Raw genomic sequence first — 14,760 nt, 5'->3', positions numbered from 1 at the left:
CAACCTTTAAACATGGTAACTTGTGTAACATAAAGGAATTTTCCATAAACCAATGTGCATGTCTCAACATCTTAGCCTTGATACATGTATATTGAAATTTGAAAATAATGATAAAATCCATCTTGCATTATATACAGAACAGTATCCTGTTAGTGAACTTGTTAGCTACATGGAGAGCTATCCTGCTGGACCCAGTGCCCACGTTGGTGTCCATTATGCATCCACACCCTGGTTGAAGTTTTGGTGCAAGTTATCTCTGTAATTACACTATGAATTTGCTTCAGGTTTAACAAAGGCTACACCTCTGGCACCAATATTTTGTGACTTGTCCCCCATCCGTAAACTTTTGCTTGTGACTACTCTAGAGGTCACATTTTTCATGGGATCTTTATGAAAGTTGGTCTGAATGTTCATCTTGATGATATCTAGGTCAAGTTCGAAACTGGTTCAACTGCGATCCAAAACTAGGTCAGTAGGTCTAAAAATAGAAAAACCTTGTGAACTCTCTACAGGCTGTACTTTTGAATGGATCTTCATGAAATTTAGTCAGAATGTTCATCTTGATGATATCTAGATAAAATTCGAAACTGGGTGACATGCGGTCAAAAACTAGGTCAGTAGGTATAAAAATAGAAAAACCTTGTGACCTCTCTAGAGGCCATATTTTTCATGAGATCTTCATGAAAATTGGTAAGAATGTTCACCTTGATGATATCTAGGTCAAGTTCAAAACTGGGTCACGTGCCTTCAAAAACTAGGTCATTAGGTCAAATAATAGAAAAACCTTGTGACCTCTAGAGGCCATATTTTTCAATCGATCTTCATGAAAATTGGTCAGAATTTTTATCTTGATGATATCTAGGTCAAGTTCAGAACTGGGTCACATGAGCTCAGAAACTAGGTCACTGTCAAATAATAGAAAAAACGACGTCCTACTCGGTTCAAAACTGGGTCATGTGGGGACAGGTGAGCGATTCAGGATCATAATGGTCCTCTTGTTTACTTAGATTTTCAGGTTGAAGAGCAGTTGCAGTCTATCTCTGTTACAACAGGATGGATTTGATTCAGACTTAAAATAGTTGTCCATTACCAACATCATGATTCAAGGTACATAACACTGGTGCAGATATTTCATGAATCATGCCCCCCTATTTACTTAGAATTTCAGTTTAATTTGATGCCTTTTCACCATATCTCTTCTGTTACTAATGGACTTGATTCAAACTTAAAATGTTTGTTCCAAATTATAATCGACATCGAATGACACACAATCCATGACTCTGGCACCAATATTTTATGAATTATGCTCCCTTTTTACTAAGAATGTCGGGTTCAATTTGAGATGCATTTTTGCTCTATCTCATTACTCATAGATTTGATTCAATCGTAAAATGACAAATGGTGTGTTCCTCTTGCAGAAATTCTTTGTGTTGTCCACAATATAAAAGAACATCTTTTAGCCACCAAGCAAAATTCAAACAAACTTCAAGGGAATGTTGCTTCTATGGCACCCTTTCAAATTCCTTCAAATCTTGGTCTTAATGCAGGAGTTCATTTGCCATTTGATTTAAAAACGAGATGCTTCTGAGAAAAATGCATGTCTCCCACAACTGCCCCTATAGATCCAATCAGTAATTCAAGGGCCATAAATCAAAAGTGTCTGGGGGGAATTGGCTAGTTATCGAACTTGGCTAAGGTCTTCTGCCCAAACACATTTTGTTCAAGTTTGGTGAAGATCAGATGAGAAATGTTCGTCTTAGAGAGCGGACAAGAGTAAAAAGGCGGATTTTTCGGTAATTCAAGGGCCGTAACTTTAAAATGCCTGGACCAATTTGGCTAGTTATCGAACTTGGCCGAGGTCTAATGGTCGAACACATTTTGTTCAAGTTTAGTGCAGATCGGATGAGAAATGTGCAACTTTGCGGACAAGAGTAAAAAGCCAGATTTTTCGGTAATTCAAGGGCCGTAACTCCAAAATGCCTGGACCGATTTGGCAAGTTATCGAATTTGGCCGAGGTCTCATGGTCAATCACATTTTGTTAAAGTTTGGTGAAGATCGAATGAAAAATGTTTGACTTAAGAGTGCAGACAAGCTTTGTGACAGACAGACACACAGACAGGAGTAAATCAGTATGTCTCCCACACCACTAGGTGGTGGGAGACATAATTATTTCACAGAAATGGCCCTCTACAAAATTCCTTCAAACCATTTGGTTTCTTTAAAACACATAGCCACCAGATGGTGGAGTTAGCTTTCCCTGTATGGCTATATGGAAAGCTCTGAAAATCTGCTTCACTGAAACTTCTGGCCCAGTTTCAAAATAATTTTACAGCGGTGTTCTTTAAGTTTCCCACTACCAAATACTGTCAAACCTTAATGTTTCTTTACAAAAAACATGGCTGCCTGGAGATAGGGGGTTGAGGGGTGTTGCTAGTTTTCCCTATTTGAAAATCTTTACTTTGAAACTGCTGACAATTTCAAAATAATTTTTCTGCATTTCTCCTTAAGGGACCTTCTCCCAAATTACTTCAAACCATTCTATTTCGTTGAAATGCATCGCCTGCAATGGGGTGGCTTGTTTTCCTCACGAATGCTTTCTCTTATCTTGGTCCAAGTGACCTTGGTTGTGCACTCAAACATACTATTTAATGCTAGTTTTACTGAAACCTTTGAAGTGGTCTGGAAGAAAGGAGCAGATGCAAAGTTATCTTCCCTTTGACCTTGGACCAAGTGACATGGGTTGTTTGAACAGCTTGTCTTGATGAGGTAAATACTTTATGCTAGTTTTATAAAAATCTTCCAAGTGGTTTAGAAGATATTGAGTGGATAATAGGTTAAGCTATTTGACCGCTGGCCCCTATGTATGTCCTTGGACCTAGTGACCTGGGTTGTGCTCTCAGCAGGTTTTGATGAGGGTAATTACTGAATCAAGTTTTTTGAAAATCTTCATATATCATATATGAAGCGTTCACAAATTTGCATGGACAAACCAGTGGATGGACATGTGACTCCAATATGGCCTCCATATACCGGTACTTTGTATCTGGGGGTATAATGAAGGAAACATAGACATAAACAAGTACAAGATGGGCAGTAAGTTTGCATTAACATCAAGAGTCAAAGAACTTGCCCCTCTTACGATATCAACAAATAGGCAAGTGCAATAGCTGTACTTATTCTTCAAACAGTCGAACTAAAAATGACCACAAAGAATACAGAAAGTATGCTTTATTTATCACAATGCTTCAAGGTACACATGGACTACAATATATATATATATATATATATATACTGTATTTAGCCATTGTTACACAAGCTATGGATAATTGAGAATAATATTCAGTAACATAGAAAACATGGTAAAGTAGATTTGTTCACTATCTACCTGACCAACTTAAAACAAAAAACTGTAAACAAAAGTAGAAATGTGAAGTATAATGGTGGGTGTGAGGTTTTAGATTCAACAGCAGTTAAAAATCAGATGTACAAAAATACTTCACTATCGCGCTGAAATTTGAAAAAAAATTCTATTCAGTAACTGAATGTTGCTATTTTCTTAAACAATTCAGGCATTTTTTTGACAACTTTTAAATAAAGTATCGTTTCTGATTGCCTTGTTTCAATCACAGATCTGCATGCTACAGTATAAAAATTCAATACTTTACATATTTCTTGTCACTGATTTGTCTACATTCAGTTTTTGTTGTCTAATTATATATCAGCAGGAGAAAGACTCATTTGAAGAATGCAAGGAAAAGTAATGCTGGAAATATTTTTTAAAACAATTCTTGTCAAATAATAACTTCACTGGTAATAAAAAAATTGGGAGTATATATGCAGATTATGACGTCTTAACTCATTAAGGATGCAGATCGCATTTTTGCGTTCGTTTCAACTCTTATCGAGTACCGTATGTCGTATTTATCTGTGGAAAGATAAAACACGTGTATGCCTAGGAACGCATAATGCACTCTCCGCCAGATAGTACTGTATGCCGCGTGACGTGATTTTCCGTTTGTAACAGTACTAACGATTAGACCCCTGTCATAGTCAACAAATGAAAATATTTTACACAAAAGATTTATTAAATATGGAAGCAATCGGAACAATAAAAATATTTATTATTTGAACATGTATTTTCAATATATTTATCACTAAATATCTGAATCAGAAAGTTATTTATAGATATTGCCTGTTTATCTTCTCTTTATATTATACTACAATGTTTTTCTATATGATTCAGTATTTTCAATTTTATAAAATAAAGTATAATATCATTCTTGCATATTGCATTTGTTTTAAATTTAGCAATAGATAAATATATAATCATCAAATAATGGCTATTTTACTAAGTCCAATTCTTCTTGAATACGGCAGATTTCCACATTCATGTTATTTCAGTTGGCCTATAAAACGATTTTGCAAATTAAAATAATAGTGAAATTTTAATCATTGAACAGATCATAAATTTTCGTATTAGTTGTGAAAATTTCAGTTTTATACATCTGTTACAAACAGAAGTATGTCCGTAATATTGATCAAAGGATGCAGAGATCTTATCGATTATTGATTACTGGTATCGGTAAAAATCCACCGGCATACAGAGCAGATAAATTGATAAGTGGCTCAGGAATGTATTGGAAAATTGATATCAGTAACTAAGTGGCGATATGCCTTCAGGTATTAATGAGTTAATAGAGTAAGTACTAATTGTAACGTCACCTAAAATGCATGCTATTTTAGACATGGTTTTTCTCTAGGGAAAGACAGGAATATCTATTGCTGGCACATGGTCATAGAAATGTATACTTTCCACACTAGGTAGGCCAGAAATTACTTTCATTATACTTTAAAAATTCATAAAACTTGAAAATAACAATGTAAACAATAATATCTGCATGTATATAAAAGGTATACATGTTTACAAGATAAAACAATGTAAAAGATGGGTAAAGAAAAATAGCTGATAAACTTGGACCAAAGATAAACTATTTTTCTGAGACAAATTCTGTTCAAAACATAAAACATGAAAAGATGGTCCATTTATTTTCTGGTAAAAACAGAATTTAAGTCAAAACAAGACAAGTTAAAAAATAAAAATGTTTAACACAATGTAAAGACATGCAAAGAACACTGTGACAATGATAACAAACAATATTTGAGTTGAAAAGACTTGTGCTGAAAAACTGTGACATTGAAGCTAACTGAAGATTTTAGAAAACTCGTTTGTTTTAGCGTTGCAAAAAAATAACCTGTTTTATTTAATGTTAACGGATGAAATGCTACACAGTAATTGTATTTTAGAGAAGTCCATAGGATTTATCGACCTGGAAAAGGTGATATAAACCTATATCACTTTTCCAGGTGGATAAATGTGTAGCCTCGTTAAATAAAGTCTTCACTTACTTACTAAACCCTCCTATTGACGGAACCTATAAGACAACAATTGTTTATTATCAAATCCAACAAATTATTGGTTATTATTAACATTTGCTGTGATTGGTTATTTTTCCCAGTGTTTTGGTGTTAGGTTGTGTACGACGTCGCCTTGTTATAACGTCCGCCTCGAAGTTATTACATGTTAAGAAACATTTAAGACTTCAGTTTTACAGTACATTAACATCTTGATATTTTTTCTGAAAAGAATAGATATTAAGCACTTAAAATATATAAAAAGATGTTGTAAATATTCAAAAAGATGCTGTAAATATTCAAAAGGATGCTGGTAGCATTTTAAAAATTCTAACAGTAACAAAATATCGTTCTCATCCATCAGATGTTCGTCAAAATCCCGAACCACGGTAGACCTCTGGTATGCGAGAATGCAAAATATAAGACCTATAGAGTCTATGAACCAGTGCTAATTTTGTGCAGTTTCCAGTAGTAAGACTAGAATATAGACAATATTCACACACAAAAAAATAGTTACCTCGAAAAGGAAGGTAGAAGTTCATTTCCTTGTTTCAAGTACTCTATTTATCTAATTTGTACAAGTAAAATGACAAAGATGGTGAAATAAGAATACATATGTCTGATACGGATGTTTATATCATATACAATTTTCAATAGATGATACAGTGTAGACAAAAACACAAATAGAAACCTAATGATATATATTTATGTGATACATTTAATGACTACAAGGAAATAGCACCTAGATAGAAGTTTACAACAATTACAAATATAAATGTACAACTTAAACATAATGAACACAGGCTCTAGTACAAAAATTCCAATTTCTTGAGAAGACCCAATTTTACATTTGTTTCAAAATCGATGTATGCATAAAATGCAGTAAGGTCATTTTAAATCAGTCACAATATTACTGACATGAAAAACAGTATAATTACTGTGCTGATATTACTATCTCATAATTCAAGGGAGGTAACTCTTGAACAGTTACTCAAATAAAGTTATGCCCTTCTGAAAACAAATAGTTTAGTTCAATTTTCTCTGGTCACAACTCCGTATACTGTTTTCTCTGGACACAGTATACCACTTTGTCTGGCCATAACACAATACCAACTACTACAGTATTTTCCATCCACGCACAATTTTCTACATAATCAAAATATTATATGTTTTCCAGTTTTCAAATGTAAAAATAGCATCAACAATTCTATTACCCTGCTTTGCTATAAAAATGTCAAAAAGACCAAATTATTCCCAGTTATGACCTAGTAAACTGTACAACTGTTTAATGGAAGAATAATTTATTTCCTTTTTATTTTGTTGGGTTTAACATTGCACCAAGACAATTACAGGTCATATGGCCACTTTACAGCTTAAATGGAGAAGGAAGACCCCAGGTGACCCTCCATGTATTATTTCATCATGAGTGGGCATCTGGGTAGAACCTCCAATTTTCCGTAATTCAGCTGGATGGCTTTCTCACACAACACCCCAAGTGAGGCCCAAACCCACATCGATGAGGGGTAAGTGATTTAAAGTCACTTGGCCACAGAGGCCCCTTATGGAAGATTAAAGAAATATCATTATCACAGTAGAAAACAGCTCCAAGAACAATGAATTTTTTCACTGACTGGTGAGAGAACTGTGTGAAACTAGAGTTGTCACAGGAGTGACGAATTATATCCACACAATATGGCCTTGTCACAGAACTCGCCCAAAATCAAAGCAGAACAAAATCAATAGAGGTCATCTGCTGGTCATGATCAACCTCCCTATGAAGTTTCATGATCCTCAGCCCAAGTGTTCTCAAGTTATTGTATGGAAAAGGTTTACATGTTCCGGGTCATCTTGACCTTTGACCTTTGGAACTATAAATCAATATGGGTCATCTGCTGGTCAAGACCAACCTCCCTATTACGTTTCGTGAGCCTAGTCCCAATCATTCTGGTTATTGTCCGAAAACCATTTAAATAATCCGGGTCTTTGTGACCTTGACCTGTGACCTCAAAATCTATAGAGGTCGACTGCTGGTCATAAACATCCTCCCTTTCAATTTTCATGACCCTTGGCCCAAGCATTCTCAAATTATCATCCAAAAACTGTTTAACTGTTTTGTGTTATTGTGACCTTGACCTTTAACCAACTAACCTCAAAGTCAAACTTGACCTGTTTTTCATGATGTTACACCTGTGTACCAAAATTTATCATCCTAGGCCCGGGGGATCTCAAGTTATCACATGGAAACCATTTTAACTGTTCAGGGTCACTGTGACCTTGACCTTTGGCCTTCTGAACTCAAGTCGAACTTGACCTGTATTTTATCATGTTACACCTGTGTACAAAAATTTATGATCCTAGACCAAAGCATTCTCAAGTTATCATCCGGAAACGATTTAACTGTTCCAAGTCACTGTGACCTTGACCTTTGACCTACAGAACTGAAAGTCGAACTTGACCTGTAATTTATGATGTTACACCTGCACACCAAAACTTATCATCCTAGGCCAAAGCGTTCTCAAGTTTTCGTCTTGAAACTGCATATTAACTGTTCAGGGTCACTGCAAACCCATATGTGAATCCATCTGTCAACTTTTATGCAATGTCAGTAAACAGTTCAAATGTGTTGAGTCTGCCTTAAGCAGTCACCTGTATTAAGCAGTCACCTATATTAAGCAGCTACTTGCCTTAAGCAGCCAGTTAGCTAACTTCACATATTGACTTTCTGTTCTAATTTAAGTAACCACCTGCCTTATGCAGCCAAATTGTGCTGCTCCCTTTGGTGGCTGCTTAAAACAGGTTTGTCTGTAGTTTATAGTTTTTAAGTGATATTCTCCCCTGTACAATACCTATGCTTATTTTATATAATCTTAGAAACTGACTTTACTTAAAGAAGCCAACAATATCACATGAAAATAATTATCTGGTTTCAAACAATGTTTCTATATTTACAGTTATGTCAATAAATTAACAGCACAGATTTAATGATTTATAAATAAACAATAAGTTTCTCAGTGTTTGGATTTTTTTGCTTTTGAGAAGAAAATATAAACATATTACTTATCAAGTATTTGATTTACAAACTGTTTATATGGCCTTTTAATGCTAATTTGATTGCTGTTACATTGTTTGCATTGTTGTTTGCATTGTATTCAAATCCTATAAGGGCTGGTTAACTAACCATAGAAAATTAATCAGCAAATCCACCTTTATATGACTGCACCAAAAAATGTTTCCTAATGTTTAACCCAAAAAATGAAAACCAATGAGTGAATAAATACAATATTTGTTCCCTAAGACATTAAAAAAATATACATGTACATGAAAGTTATCTTAGTAAATGTATGTAAATGTTGTTGCTGCAATTCTGACATTTGTGAGTACCATATTCCAAGCTGGTAACAAAATGACAATGAGGCCCTAAAGTCATTCACCTAACTAGAGATGCTTTTGAGAAAAGCGCATGTCTCCCACAACTGCCTAATCATCTAAATATTAAGTCAGTCTTTATATACTGTTTACTTAATCCACATGTGCATGCGCTTTCTTGACACCAAAAGGACACATATACTACTAGTAGTATAGGTGCTGGTTTGGGGGTAAAACTGCGCAAGAAATCTGAGTGTTTTTGGTAATTCAAGGGCCATAATTCCGAAGTGCCTAGGCCGATTTGGCTAGTTATCGAACATGGCCGAGCACTTATTGGCAGACACATTTTGTTGAAGTTTGGTGAAGATCGGATGAGAAATGTTCGACTTAGAGTGCGGACAAGCTTTGTGACAGACAGACAGACAGACAGACAGACAGACACAGACTGGAGTAAATCAATACGTCTCCCACACCACTGTGTGGTGGGAGACATAATTATACTTTTTGACCTTGCTTCTAACCAATTTCGGTGAACATCCATGAAGCATTTCATATGGAAAATGGCATTTCTAGCTTTTTTTCTTTTAACAAGAGCTGTCACTATTGGTAACAAATGCCCCTGAAGCATGCCCAAAAATGCTAAAGCTGCATGCATAAAAAAATCACACATCATTTTGTGACCTTGACCTTGACCCAAGAGGCCCGGGTCATGAGCAAGACACACATTCTTAATATGGTTAACATTTGTTTCAAATAATTTTCAAATCCCGTGATAAATGGCAGAGTTATGGACCAGACAAGAAAAACCTTTGACTTCTCAGTGTGACCTTGACCTTGGAGCTAGGGGTCTGGGTCTTGTGCATGACACCTACCTCATTATAGGGAACATTTATGCCAAGTAATTTCAAAATCCCTTCATCAATGGCAGAGATATGGACCAGACAAGAAACATACCATGTTAACCTTTAACCTCTAGGTGTGACCTTGACCTTAGAGCTAGGGGTCTGGATCCTGCGCATGACACGTCTCATTATGAGGAACATTTATGCAAGTAATTTCAAAATCCAATGATGAATGGTCAAGGACACAAAACAGACACTTTTAGCATTTGACTGCTAAGTGTGACCTTGACCTTGGAGCTAGGGGTCCGGATATTGCGCATGACATGCCGACTCATTGTGGTAAACATTTATGCCAAGTTATTTGAAAATCCCTTCATGGATGGCAGAGTTAAGGACCAGATACGAAACAGACCATGATAACCTTTGACCTCTAAGTGTGACCTTGATCTTGGAGGTAGGGGTCTGTGTCTTGTGCATGACATGTCCTCTCATTATGGTGAACATTTATGCCAAGTGATTTCAAAATCCCTTTATGGATGGAAGAGTTACAGCCCAGACAAGAATTAACCGGACGCACAGTGCGATTTTAATATGCCTACCTTAGGGGGCATAATTATAGCTCTTACAGACAAAGCAAAACCATCTGAAAAAAACTGATATAAGTCTATATAAAGATACTATGGACAAAGTTTCGTGAAGCTCCATCAAGTAGTTCACGTGTAGAAGTCATTTAAAAGTTTTTATATTTTAAGATCCTAAAAGGCGTTTAGAGGAACAGTTTGATCAAACTTGAGAGATGGCCATGCCAGGATGCTACTGATCAAGTTTGGTTTCATTTTGACCAGTTGTTACAGAGAAGATGTTTATGTAAAAATGCAGATACAGGACAACAGCTAGCAGATGCAGAATCATCCATCTAAGTATACTTACAGCTTACCCTGCAAAAAATAAACAACTTTACTGTGAGGTTACTGAGAATGATAGTTCACACATAAGTTTCTTTACATCTATCAATTATGGGGAATCTTTCTCTACATCTATCATAAATTTGCTTCAAATATAACACTATAAAATCTTAAATGGTTTCTTTAAAATCTAAATCCTCTAATTTTTATTTGTGCATTTTCTATCTATATGTGCAAGTAGAAAAATAAATGCAGTCATATCACAAATCACCTAAGTACTTTTTCCTGCAAAATTTGTTCTTTAACTTCAAGTAACTTTTTCTGCAAGATTTGTTTTTTTACCATTCAGTACATTTGGCAATATTTATGTTTATACAAAAAATTATATCTCGGATAAATTTAGTCAAGAAATTTACAAACACTATTGAAATTTAAAATTACTGATATTGGGCTCTATCATTTTAACAGAGATTACGAGTCCAATTTTATAATGGAAGTCATATTAATGGACACTATTAATGTTGAGACATGAACTAATTCCCTTTTTTAAAAGAACCAAAATAACTCTATTCACAGAGTAATGTGACCTTTCATGGAGTAATTTGACCTTTTTCATGGAACAATTGGACCTTATTTATTGAATAATGTGAACTTTTCGACATGGGAAAATGACCCTTTTCAAGGATTTTTTCATGGAAAAATGACCCTTTTCAAGAAGTGTTTTTCATGGGAAAACGTGACCCTTTACATGGAACAAAGTCACCCCAGGTGACTGTGTTTCCATGGAATAATGTGACTATTTTCATGGGAAAAAGTGACAAAATCTCGGACCAAAATTGGTTTATTCATGGACAAATTTGACCAAATTTATGAACAGATGTGAAAATATGACAATTCATTGATCACAATGGTAATATATAGACATCAAGCAGCGGTTTACTACTTTAAAAACTGCAATGAGTTGCCTGACAACATCACAGTCATTTACAAGTATATCATAATCTTCACCTGCCATAAATCGAGGGATTTTATCTTACGTTTGTGGAAAAATTTGTGAAACGAGCAGTCATACCTTTGCATTATTTACTTGGGTGATTTATGATACAATCTGATTCTTTTACAAAAGATATTTTTGTCCAGACAGTTCAGTAGAAAAATAGATATCTTTAAATAGAACAATGGCATACAAATCTCCTAACAGACTTACAAATGATGATTTTAATGCTTTAATTTGGCAACAATAGCACGAGGAAAAAATGTAGAACACTATATAAAATATACAATTTCTAACACTTAACAAATATTCCCTAAACATCATAAAATATAGGTTTTCTACAAAGAAGTACAAAAGATTTTAGGCACATTATATACACTTGATAGAAATATGGAACACACACATATATGAGCCGTGCCATGAGAAAACCAACATAGTGGGTTTGCGACCAGCATGGATCCAGACCAGCCTGCGTATCCGCGCAGTCTGGTCAGGCTCCATGCTGTTCGCTTTTAAAGCCTATTGGAATTGGAGAAACTGTTAGCGAACAGCATGGATCCTGACCAGACTGCGCGGATGCGCAGGCTGGTCCGGATCCATGCTGGTCGCAAACCCACTATGTTGGTTTTCTCATGGCACGGCTCATATATATTTATGGAGAAATTTCAATAATGACTATCATAATAGTAATAGTAGCAGTAATAAAAATATACAGAACAAAACAGCTAGCCCACCATTTGCTCATTTGCCAATATCTTAAGAGATGTTGAATATACTTCTTTAAAATTTTGCATACATTTAGATCAACATATCGTTAAAAAGAAATAAAAATTTCAAAACTCTCAATAACCTCAATATATAATTTTAATCACTTTACTTTAACATCCCACTTAAAAATACACATAAATGCTGTTTTAAGAAAACACATGAATACAGTTTACCAGAATAAAAGGGTGTAAGTTTTATTTTTACCAGAAAACATACAAAATATCATACAAATATCAAATAGTCTTTTTCGATAGGGCACAAAAACGTTATTCTGTTTTTTCTTGTTACTTTTTTCAATCATATCATTTTCTGCAAGCATGTAAATTATAGACATTTTAGTGTATTTTAAAAAAGGGTTGCTGTCGTAAAATGTATAAAATGTATACGATGTCATGGTTTGATTTTGTTGAAACTTTCAAATATTATCAACAACATACCGTTCTACATGTAAGTTAAATTTCAAGAAAATGTTGTTATTATTTTTCAAAATATTGGCAGAATGGCAAATGGAGGGTCAGCTGTTTTGTTAAGTAAATAACAATAAATACTTTTTATTCATGAAGGCTACACATTATAACATAATTACCTTATTTACAATATGGCCTTAAGTAACAGCATTTAACATTAGCTTAAAAAGTACAAAAAACAACAAATAATGGTAGTATACATGTATATACCATAATGTAATGAATAACATCGTATAATGAGACACAACTCATATACCGTATGAGTCTTGAAAATAGAGCAGAAATTCACACAAAAAAAAGAAGAAAAAAAAACCTCTGTTACTGATTTGGTGAATCAGACAGTTAGTAAACACAACGTCAGTATCAATAATGTAGAGAATCAGGTCTCTCAGACATTGAACATTTCCAGGAGCTACAAATTAGGAAGAACTGACATCTAAATAATGATGTCCATATCTTTTCATCACTTCATTACCAAGCTGGTGTATATTCTCTTTTATTCTTTGTACACGTACAGTACTATACTGTGGGAGAAATGATCTTTAAGTAAAACTGGCAGCAAGAATTCTGTGCCAAATAATGTATACAGCACTGATAAAAACAACAGAATACCATTTCAAGTACTAAAATTTTAAAATATTAGTAAAAAAATGCCTGCATTTTTCTGTTTTTTTTTTCTTTCTTATAACAAAAACATATTTGTTTTAATGCTGAAAGCTATTCAGTTTACGGAAGGACTCCTCAATTCTTAGTGAACTACAGGTATGATATTGTTTGTACAACATCAATACATTTGTACAATAAAAATAAATATATAATAAAAATCATCATTAGATGAAATAAACATATCTACACAAACACTTTTATTTTTACTATCTTTGGCTGAAAATTATTGCTTATATCTAAACGGCTAAAGAACAATCTGAGTTTCCAATGATTTTGATATGATGAATTACCAGTGCCTAATTAAAAACACGAAACACTTCATTTAAGCTGACAGAAACTGGCATCCTAAAAACTAAAAAAAATCCCTTTTAAATTTTAATAACCTTCATCTTAACAGTTATTTAGTACTTTCCTCAACTTTTTCCTCAATTTTTTTATCAGTGTTTTCAACAACTGTGGGCTCAGTTTTCTCTTCGATCTTTGCTTCAGAATCATCAATAAATCCCTCTGCAGGAATCTCCTTCTGTTCTATTTGTTCTTTTTCTCCTTTTGTGCCTTTCCGTTTGAAGTATAACAATTTGGGCACTGCATGAATTTTTCTTCTAACTTCCTCCCTACGTCGCCATGGTAATCTGAAGGACAGATTCTTGAAAGATAACCTCTTTTTCAGTCTCTTCTTTAATCTTCCAGCGTAAGGGTCATGCTCCGTTGGTTTAAACCTACCAAAGTTCCATATTAGAACTCCAAACACAATGAAGGCAGCTATACTCGGTACAAAAGCTATTCCTTTGATTCCAATTGAGATGTCAAGATATTTTGTATTCATATGGGTGTCCCCATCTATATATGGTTTTCCAGTTTTATTATTAATCGTAGAGTTCCTAAACGAATATGTTATCTGTGTTTCATTGTGATTTTCCAAACTAAAGTCATCTTGCACTGTATAAATTCTGCCATCTGGGTTTGTGTACTGGCCATAGTCATACGGCTGGTAGAAAATCTGGTTTTTCCACATGTTCATATCCAGTAGCATGACTAAGAAAAGTATTCCATAATTGAACCATTTTCCTGAAAAAATACCAAAAAGATCGTATTGTCAGTAATTTTCAAACTAGGACTGTGGCTCTTTTGCCAGACTAAAGGCAGAATAAATATTACTTCCCAACACTGCTTATGGTTAGGGCAAGGCTGTTTTATAGTTGTATATATCAGCAAAGAAACTGACTTTTTTTTTAAATAGAACTACTGGGGTATAATAAATTCGATCCATTCAACTGTTCAAGCGTTACCTAAAACACAACAAAATTTTAAGTTGGAAACAGTCAACTTTGACAAAAAT

The 14,760-nt window shown here is 34.4% G+C and overlaps 1 protein-coding gene across 3 annotated transcripts in view; it reads right to left on the bottom strand.

The window, feature by feature from the left end:
* Nucleotides 1–3,214: 3,214 nt before the first annotated feature.
* LOC123536877 (transmembrane protein 117-like) overlaps nt 3,215–14,760 on the bottom strand; it is a 53,400-nt gene continuing 41,854 nt past the window's right edge. For all 3 annotated transcript variants that reach the window (XM_053528358.1, XM_053528359.1, XM_053528360.1), the window contains exon 6: nt 3,215–14,489. In XM_053528358.1, the coding sequence (XP_053384333.1) occupies nt 13,819–14,489 (671 nt within the window). In that variant the 3' untranslated portion in view covers nt 3,215–13,818. The remainder of the gene's footprint in view (nt 14,490–14,760) is intronic.

This window comes from Mercenaria mercenaria, chromosome 17 (assembly GCF_021730395.1).
Source record: "Mercenaria mercenaria strain notata chromosome 17, MADL_Memer_1, whole genome shotgun sequence".
NCBI lineage: Eukaryota > Metazoa > Mollusca > Bivalvia > Venerida > Veneridae > Mercenaria > Mercenaria mercenaria.
Note: the sequence above shows the minus strand (reverse complement) of the source record. Positions and strands in the feature narration are given on the sequence as shown.